This window comes from Tetrao urogallus (genome assembly GCF_951394365.1).
Source record: "Tetrao urogallus genome assembly, chromosome: 19".
Lineage (NCBI taxonomy): Eukaryota > Metazoa > Chordata > Aves > Galliformes > Phasianidae > Tetrao > Tetrao urogallus.
This window is the reverse complement of record NC_136832.1, coordinates 9,924,539-9,934,538: the sequence shown is the minus strand read 5'-3', so window position 1 is coordinate 9,934,538 and position 10,000 is coordinate 9,924,539. Positions and strand designations below refer to the sequence as shown.

The 10,000-nt window shown below is 52.0% G+C and overlaps 1 protein-coding gene across 3 annotated transcripts in view; it reads right to left on the bottom strand.

The window, feature by feature from the left end:
- PBX3 (PBX homeobox 3) overlaps nt 1–10,000 on the bottom strand; it is a gene marked incomplete at both ends in the record, with an annotated part of 92,214 nt that overhangs the window by 9,525 nt on the left and 72,689 nt on the right. For all 3 annotated transcript variants that reach the window (XM_079544864.1, XM_079544865.1, XM_079544866.1), the window contains 3 exons: nt 1,460–1,595; nt 3,068–3,258; nt 7,791–8,032. In XM_079544864.1, coding sequence (XP_079400990.1) covers nt 1,460–1,595; nt 3,068–3,258; nt 7,791–8,032 — 569 coding nt within the window. The remainder of the gene's footprint in view (nt 1–1,459; nt 1,596–3,067; nt 3,259–7,790; nt 8,033–10,000) is intronic.

Genomic DNA, 10,000 nt, shown 5'->3' with positions numbered 1-10,000 from the left:
CTTCACGTTGATGATGTTGGCTCTCCTAACTACGCAGCAAGCCACCTTGGCTCTTGCGGGAGGATTTTTCAAACAACACTTACTGGAGGAACTGCAATAAGCTGTATTATGCCAAAATGACTGAAACCAGCAACGAGACCCGGCTGTGGACCAAGCTGCACAGGTCCTCCTGTGCTCTGCAGCTGTTTGGCTGGCTCCAGTCATTTGGGAGAGCTGCAGTGATACCTGTGGGCTGGCATAGTTGCCCAGAGCTGCCTGCTCGGCTGCAGTTACTCATGTGATGCTAGCAGTGACAAAGGAGAAACTCAATAGCAAGCAAGTTCTGTGCCAAGCCTCCCAAAGCAGGGCACTTTAGGCCACAAATACCATTTTCTGCCCTGTAGCAGGCTCAACATAGCAACATTTACTTCCTTCTCACATTGAGCAATCTCCAAGAGGAAAAACCAAAATTCCTGCACATCACCATAGCCAGCTGTAAGTAGACTGAGATAAACTGTTCCCACTTGCACCCCTTACCTTCACTGGTCACACAAGCTTCCCATCCAGCAGGAGCACAGGACACGCTGTGTGCTGGGAAGCAAGCATGGCACAAGCGTATCTCTGCTGGCCTCTGTCACAGCAGAGGACAGTTGTGCTAGAGTTTGTACTTCTGATGGCACATTCAAAGTTAATTAAGTAAGATCAGGTTTTGGGGAGCTGAGTGGCCTTTCTCACAGAAGATTTCATCTGAAAGTCTTCAATAAAGAGCCTGAATTTTTCATGGATTCAATGGAGACTTATAAAGTAAATCTCAACTCAAGTCTTAATTATAAAGCTAAAGGTTGCGCTGCTAATAATGCCAATACCGAAGCCTGCAATCATTAATAGTTAACACACTCGCCGCAGGCATTGTTCCTCTAAAGGACCTGAAATATTGATAAGCAGAGCTGATGGAGCTGGGAGGAGATGGCATGCAGCCCCGCAATGGGACAGCTGGAGAACAGGGACGCTGCCAGTGAACTTTCTCTTCTACCATCCAAGAGCAACCTTTCCCAAGCTGTGTGTGCCAGATTTGATGTGGGATTATTTTGGCTTTCTGTCAAGCATACAGGCCACAAGAAATGCAACATGTTATTTTGCTTTCTGAAGTGGTGAAGGAAACAGTGAATGAAAGTTTGATGTATTGGTGCCATCAGCCTGAATGTTTTTGTGAGGACCCAGCTCAGAGCTGTATGTGTGTTTTGGCCTGCACAGAAAACAGTCCCAGCCAATGGAATTAAGTCCTTCTAATTAGGGAGAAGCTGTTTTTCTTGCATTAACTTTACAGTAACATCTGGTAGAGAGCCAAAAGGATCAGGACAAGCACAGGGCAGGGCAGCCTGCATGTGCAGCCCCTACCGAAGCCCATCCTGAGCTGGAGCAGGGGCAGCTCAGTCAGAGAGCAGTGGGGGATTGGGGCCGCGCTCCCCCTGCTGCCTACCTGTGATACCGTGATGCTGCACTTCTTTGCCAGCTCTTCTTTGGCTTCTTCACTGGGGTAAGGGTTACTGAGGTGGGAGTAAAAATACTCATTCAATATTTCTGTGGCTTGTTTACTGAAATTGCGTCTTTTCCTTCTGAAATGAGAAAAGAAAACAACAGCTGTTCCAACACCACCAGAGCTCCGGCAGGGCAGCATGCAGCCACCTCCACACCCCCAGCTCTACCATCATCACCATGCTGAGGGCTGCTGGGGTCCGAGCACTGCCTCCATCACCCAGCCTGCACGGGGCTCATCCCAGGGACACACAGACAACTCCCACACAACACAGGTTGAGACCAGGGGCAGCAGAGCAGGAAGTGAGGCAGGAGCAGACATGGAGTCAGCCAGCGCCCAGCCTCAGCCCAAAAGAGCACATTGCCTGCTTCACAACTACATCTCCACTGCTGACAACAGCATCACCCTTCCCTTCACCCATACAGTCAGGGCTCCCGCACAGGGCTACTGGGGCGAGCATAGCAGGGCTGCCTGCATGCCACGTCCTCATCCAGCACTCAGGGAGCCGAGCAGCCCGCACTCTCTGCTGAGGGCAGTGCAGGCCCTGGCGCAGGCTGCAGTGCTGAGGCACTCCCTGAGGTGCAGCCAACGGCCTGCCCACCCTGAGGACCGTGGCAGCAGCACCTGCACAGCTGTTCACTTCCACGCTGGGACGTGCTGCCTGCCACCCTGGGAGCTCCTCACAGAATCTCCAGTTAGACATTCTGTCAGAGCTCCTTTCCCTCCAGGCTGGTTGCAATCACAAGCAGTGCTGCAGGCCAGCAGGCAGCCTAGCAGCAATCCCCAACGCTCTCTTCCAGGAGTATCAGAGTGCTGCTAACGATGCCGTATCCTGGAGCAGGCAGACTCTCCCTAGAGCTGCATTTATCTCATTACTGTGCTTCCGCTCATTTTGCCTTATTTACCTTCCTCCTTTTTAAAGAAATCACTTTAAAATGTGCATCTGCAAGCTTTACCTTTTGCAGTTACTAGAGCTCTCCACAGACATTTCCTCCAACTGTTTGTAATTATCCTAATTTGCCACACCTGCCAGTGACCTCCTTGTTAATAAAATTATTTTGCTCTTGTTTAGCTCCTCACAGCTTTCAGGTGTGAAGCAGGCACTGGCTGATAACTGCAGGCTCCACGGGGGCTCTCCCTGTACTGTGGGGCTCAGCCAGCTGCCAGGCTCCTATGGCAGGGACAGTGCTGGGGCAGCCTCCCACCTTCTTGGGGCACCCCAGCAAATTAGGTTGTTAGCCCCTCTCTTGCCACCACCGACTCTACTCGCATGACAGCTTGTTGGGACATGGGCCAGCAGATCTGGTCTTTGGAATTATCAACACTTCTTACCTCAAGTGCAGGCAGCTGCTAACTCAGAGCCAGCCTCAGGCTGTGACATGTTGCTCCCAGGTAACCTGTACTGTGGGACTGGTTATGGCCCTATGCTGGGAAATGCTTGTACCTGCAGCCGTTTAAATTAACTGCAATGATGGAACAGTGCTCAGCACAAACACTGCCAGCAGCAGCCCTTCTACACCAGAAAAGCTGGGGCAGTCATCTCAGCCTTACCTGGCATCAAGGAACCTCGACCTTAAAATCATGACTGCTTCGCAAGTACTCTGCTTCAGCTGCATCTGAATGGAGCTGAATTTTCGATGAATGATGCCCACCATCCTTTCAATCTCCTTAGGAGAAATGGGCCGCGTTCGACTCTGTTCTCTGAGCAGGTTCATCACATGTGTGGTAAATTCATTACATGCCTGCAAAGAATGGAAGGAGAGGCTTAGAAATTGCTTTGTGCCACCCAACAATCATGCGAAGCCTCACACAGCCCCATCCCCACACACAGCCATGGGAGCAGACTGCATGCAGCCGGCAGCAGCCAGCACTGGCGTGGTTCCTCTTTGCTCTTATCCCTTCCCATCCATGAGGCGAGCAGTGCCCAGCAAGTTGATGGGGAGTGGGATCTGGAAGACTGATCTTTCAGTAAGTGGTTGGAGGCAGGACGTTGTGAGCAGTGCCAGCACGTGCTCAGATGCATGAGCAGAATCTGTCGGCAGCCAGCACTTCCAGGGGCGTGCTGAATGCACGCAGGCAGCACAGGAGGTTTAACACCCTGCAGAAGGTAGGGAGTTTAAACCTGCTGGAGCAGTCCCGTGCAGCCCCCTGCCACATGTGGCGTCACAGCACGGCTGTGCCCAGCCTGGCCTCACAGCGCAGCCAGGCGCTGGGGAGGGGAGGCTGTAGCAGCCATCCATCACTAGCCCCAGACTATGCGGGCGAAAGGACACGATGATATAAACTTCTGCAGGCTGCATCATCACTAGGCTCTGCTGATCTGAGCCTCTGCGTGACCAAGTGCCTGTCACGCTGGCATCCCTGCTTCCCCCCACGCAGGCTGCAAGCTGCCACAAACTGTGCTGATTTATGTCTCCTTTATCTCTTTCAAAAACAAACCCTGGGCCTGTTGCCTGCCTGGAGTGTGGCAGTGCAGCCCCAGGTTTGCTGGCACAGAGTTGGAGCGCAGTGGGGACCAGGCCAAGGGCAAACTGCACTCAGCCCCAGCGGCACTCCTCAGAGGCCAAGGGGGGCAACACAGCAGTTGCACAAGAAGCCCTCCTTGTGCACTGCAGAGCTGCAGTCACTTCCAAACAAGGCTGAAGGACTTCACGCTGTGCATCCAGCGTACAATCACACCATGTGCATTAGGAATCAACCTGATTCCAGCTCAGCTTTTTCTCCTGAAGCCAAGGTTAAAAGTAGCATTACAATCTCTAGTGGTTGGCAAACCTGCCCATGACAGGAGGGCTGGAGCTCTATGGTCTTTAAGGTCCCTTCCAACCCAAGCCATTCTATCATTCTATGATGTGTCTTACAAGTACGTGTTCAGCAGTTCTCCTGCATTTCAATAGCTGGTGTGAGGGAAAGAGTTAAAAGTGAAAAGTTTATGCATCTAAAAACTCATAATTTCCTATAACATTTGCTGAACGTCTCACAACTTATTAAGTGAAGCCATCTATGAATGCAAATGCTGATTAGCAATTTGGCAATAGCCCAACATTCGCAGAATTCACATAGCTTTTCTTTAAACCAGTAGTTCATACATGATTAATTAGAACATCTCATTTATGTAGTGTGCACTTTAGCTCATTACTCTAAGTAAAATTCGTTAAGTATTTACATTTAGATAATTAAAATCTGGGTACACCCTTAAGAAAGATGCATACACTTCAGGCAAAGTGATTTTTTTTCTTTACACTACTGAAAGCAAATTACAGGCTGATTTACCTCCCCGCCACACCACTGGGAGGCAGCGCCTGGCTGGGGGCAGTGCGGGGGTCCCACACGGCAGCACAGAGCGCTGGGTGCTGCAGCCACGGTGCCCCAGGCTTCCCACCACAACCTGAGCTCCAGCTGCAGGTATCTGACCTGCCTGACCCGCATTTGCCATTTGCGGATTTTTCCTCCTCTCTCACTGGACACTTAATCACAGAATCACAGAATCACTTAATGCTACCCCAGGTGCCACAGGGAGCCCATTCCCGCTGCTCGCGGTCCCCGCTCATGCCAAAAACGAGGAGTCTGTCCCAACCCCTCCAGGCTGCGTGCCTGCCGCAGAGCAAGGGCTGCTCCAGGTGCCCTCCTCGTCCCCATCCCACTGCAGCCTGTCCTGCACAAAGGCAGAGCCGGCACATGTGGCACTGCAGCTCTGACACGGGGTGCCTGGTTTGCCGGCCTCACCGTGCCAGGAGCCATCGGCCCCTGCTGCGTGCTGGCTGCGCCGCGGGAGCCTGAGCCGATCTCTGCTTCGGCCATCTGACCGCTGACAAAAAGACCGGCTTTGGTCACCTGGTCAGCGATGCACAGAGCTGAAGGACGCACCAGGGCGCAGCTACGGCCTTCCTGAGGTGTGGGAGGCTCAGGCTGCTTAGGCAGTACTGCTGAATCGAAGTCTCTGGCACTGGAGAAATGCTTAAGGCATGCAGCTCATCACATGGCTGCTATCTGTGGGTTCAGGGAATACATTTTCAAACTACTTTTCAAACGGTAACTGTTACTTAGAAGTGCTTTCAAGCATTTCTATTCTATGAAAAGTATTTCTCCACAGATAATAAAAATCGACTGTTTTGAAGCTGAAAAAGCAAAAATCTCTTCCTGAATTTACTTATATTGCTGGACAAGCCTTCATTTGGTTACATCTGTGCAAAGGGCCTGCTTTTATTTTCTTTCTCCAGCATCTCCCATCTGTGATGTTCCCGTAGCACAGCTGAGTGGAAGCACGTTCAGACTCTGCCGATGCTCTGTCTTGTTTTCTCTTGTTTATTTATAACGTCCGAGCTACTTGATCCCTCTTTCAGTGCTATTTTTCAGGCCCCTGCTTGGTGCCTGAGACATTATTAATAATGTCAGGTTATAAGTGATGGCCTTGTTAACCTGCTCAGAAACCTTGTAGGAGTGGAGGATGCTTCTGCAAGCCTTAACGCTTCATCAAGGCGAGCAAGAGGAAAAGAGAAGGCATAACCCCAGACAATCCGCAGCCGCACGGTGCCACGGCGCTTGGGGGTGGTGGTGGTGTCTTCCCAGCCGCCACACTTCACCCCAATTTGGGGTGAATCCAGGAGACATCTGTGAACTCAGAAAGCAGGTTCCCAGCTGTTCCAGGAGGCCTGGGACCCTTACAGTACTTTAGCCTACAGCTAAAAAATGTATTTCAGTGTAATTATAGAAGATAGCTTTCAATATGTCATCTCTATTATAGCAGCTGTAAATTATGGAAGGAGCTGCCTGTGTACGACCATCTCTCCTGGCACACAGCGAGGGGAGAGCTGCGTGATGGCATGACACACTTTCCATTTTCCTTCCTTTTTTTTCCAAGCACATTCCCCTAGCTGGCAACAAACGTCAGCGTCAAACTCCATCTGCAGAGCATCTTCAGGAAGGACTCGGTGTGGGCTGTGCAGGAGAGCTCTGTGGGAGCTGCCCTGCTGGGTGCGGGGTGGCCCTGCTCTGTGGCAGCAGCCCGGCTGCAGGCGTACAGCGATGCTGAGCCCCAGCCCTCCACTACTGAGACAGGCGAGCAGGAGACAGTTTGCTGCAGGGCTGGGAAATTACCATATTTCTGTGGAGCAGATGCTGCTGGGTGTCAGGATCAACGGGGGAAGCGTACATGTTTCAGGGCAGCTTCACCTCTCTCTCTCTCCTAGCAGCACTTGAGCATCCTCCAAAGTTCCCCGTGGTGTGGACGGATGGCTGTGACACTTCAGTCGAAACCTTTGTAAATTGAGCTACTGGGCTAAAAATGCTACTGCTTCCCCCACATCATTAAACTTATTAGAGGTAAAGGAGATGTGCCAGGAAACAGCTGTAAGCATCGACCTGCATTTGCTTCAGCCCCAGATACGTTTCCAGCCCATGTCCTCGTGGTTGCAGCAGACACTCCTGCTGGAAGGCACTCATTCTTCTAGCGGCCATCCTCATGTCAGGCTGCAGGCTGTGCACTGGCCACCACTGTGTGAGAGCTCAAGGGGCTCCGCAGGACACCAGTGTCTTTGCGATGGAATGGGGTCACTTGAGGGAAGAACGATTGGCGCAGAGGCACCTGGCCCTGCACAGCAAAAGGGGAAGCTGTGGGAAGGCAGCCAGAGCCTCACGGCACGTGGCTCTCTGCTCACACAGCTCCAAGATGTTTTATTGCCACTTCTACAACTTGTTTGTGGTTTGGGCCTGTTCAGAGTGACTGTGCTGTGACAGGCAAGGGCAAGGGCAGGGCTTCCCCTGCTCTGCTCAGAAAACCACCACTGATTGAATTCACTGAGCTAGTGGGCTCAGGGTTTGCCAGCTTTGTCAGGACATCGCTGGGAGCAGAAAACAAAGGCACCACCAGAAGCCTGAGGGTTGAACGTCTCACAAAGCCACACTTCCCACTCCCTGTGCTCCAATGCAGTTGTTCACTGAGAAACCAGAGCCTCCCCACCCCTGCGGGTGGCCAGCAGCTCACACATAGCACACACTGCACCCAGCCCCGCAGCCATGCTGTGTCTCCTGAGCCACCTGGGGGCACACACAGTCTGTTCCTTCCAGGGCTGGCTCTACAAGAGGGAACACTGGCTCCAGTGCTACTTCATGTGGTTACAGACAACAGAGAGAACTTGGGCATGCAAACATGTGCCCTGCAGCCCTCATAGGCAGCACAGGCAGGGAGAGCCACCAGAGCCCTGGGTGCCCGCCACTGGCAAGCAGAGGTGCAAGGGCAGCAGTGGGGACACAAACAACTGAGAGGCTGATGTCTGACCTGTTCATATTTCTCCAGCTCTGTGTGATAGATTTGTCTGATCTGGGTCAATTTGGCTCTGTAATCTGAGTGTTCAATAGAGTTATCTGAAGACCCTCCAGAGGCTGCTGCGGCTGCAGCTGCTGCCGCCGATCCCCCACCTTTCTCCGGACCTGAGACTCCTTCTGCCAGAAGCATATTGTCTAGTCTCATTAGCTGGGGATCGGGAGGGTCTTCCTCCTGGGCTCCTCGGATGCTCAAACCTTGGGCAGAAAAAAGAGAAGAAGAGAAAACACCATCAGTACTTCTTGCATCCGCCCTGCCCTGCCCGCTCCCTCACCCTGCCCAGCCTTGTCCTCGTGGGAGCACTCCCAGAGTGCAGCACAGACCAACCCTGTGGGCTCCCAGCATCCTACAGAACCCCACCAGTTCCCATAAAGAACCAGAGCGTCTTCCTCCAGCTTTTAAAGGACCCTATTTAAACACTTCATTGTAGGTACTAAGAGTATCCACATGAGTGCACACGCACACACCTTCCAACTCTTTTCCAAGGTGTACCTCATTCGACACAAGGCTGCTACTGTTTATCCCTATTCATTGCATTGCTTTGACGCAAGACCACACGATAAATGTAAGTGCATTATTTATTCCAAAGTACAAATTTTCTTCTCATTTCCTTCCAAATGGATCTGAGCACTGCACTGCCCCTCCAACTGAGACTTGCCCAACTGGATTCTGCTCCTGCAAGTCCAAATGTTGCCACAAAGGGCCAAGGAAAGATCTGCTGCTTCAACCCCAGTGGCTCAGGAAGAGCCGCGGATCCGCCAGCGCCATGCACACACCTGCAGTGGTCTCTGGCTCCACACAGGCACTCAGTGCTGAAAGCTCCCAAAGGAAAGGGGAAATGGGGCAGAATCGAGGCAATAGCCCAGAAACAGCCACACGGGAAACAGCGTTGAGGAGGTGGTAGCAGGCACAGGGCAGCACAATGTGGCACAGGGCAGGAACGGGGCCTGAGCTGCCCTGTACGGAACAGGGAACAAGCTGCTATCATCGCTGGGGCGCCCGGTGTGTTTGGAATCACCAGCACTCCTCCACTGCACTGTTGAGGGACTTAGACTACTCTAAGTCTAATTTTTGCTTTAAATCAAGAATTTCCAAAGTGATGCTCAGTCAGCATTCTCCCCTGCATCCTATAGATCAAGGCTGACAATGTGTAAGTTTAATCAGGTCATGCAGGCACGGTGCCAAGCTGTCATCAACAATGCCGAAAACAAAGTTTAAAAATAATTACACTTGTACAGAAATCACTAGAGCTGCGGCTTCCCGAATCAACATTTCCATTAAAGATGTGATGCAGACATGTACATCCCAGCCCAATTAACCTCCTCACACCTGTGCAGGAGGACACTGCCATGCTCCCTTTGCAGGGCCCGGCAGCCCCCCACTGCAGCACCTGTGCCTGGCAGCTCCGACTGGCAGCACCACCGCAGCCCCGCTCAGGGACAGCCACGCTCCTGCGCAGGCTCTGCCTGGTGTCTGAGCACCCTGCACAGCACAGACCCGTCCGGCCAGCTGCCCAGCCCAGAGAGAGCACAGAATTTACTTTGTGTTAAAATGCACCTTTTAAACCTGTCACCTTCATTTAAAGCTGCAACTTTACATAATTTCATGAGAATGAAAAAACGTCTCACGATCTCCTTAAATTATTTTGGTTGCCTGTTCAGAGGTTCACAGGTGATAGGTGCATCACCCAGTGCACCAGACCAAAAGCTACAGGGCTCTGTCAAGAATGATGGTAGCCATCCAGACTTAAATTAATGTTGAAAACCAACACTCCTTCTGTAAACTCCTTCTGTAAACACAAAAAACAGCGGATGTTCCAAGGCTGAAATGCAGAAGATAACATCTGCAGAGGACACTGAAGGAGTCACTGGCCCCAAAGCACAGCAGGAAGGGATTCGGCAGATATGGACAATGATGAAGGTACCACAGCTCTGCTGCGTGTCCCTGGAGCAGGTGATGTGGGTACGCTGCACTCACCTCGATGCTGAGTGCTGCACTCATGTGCAGAGCATCCAGCTGGGGGAGCGTGAGCCTGCGGTCAGCCGCAGACAGAGAGATGACACAGTGCACATGTGGGGAACAACGCTTGTTCTGCCCCTGAGTGAGCCACACTGTGGAATGGCAAAGCTGTAAGTTGATTAACTGGTTTCAACAGGCATTAAGCT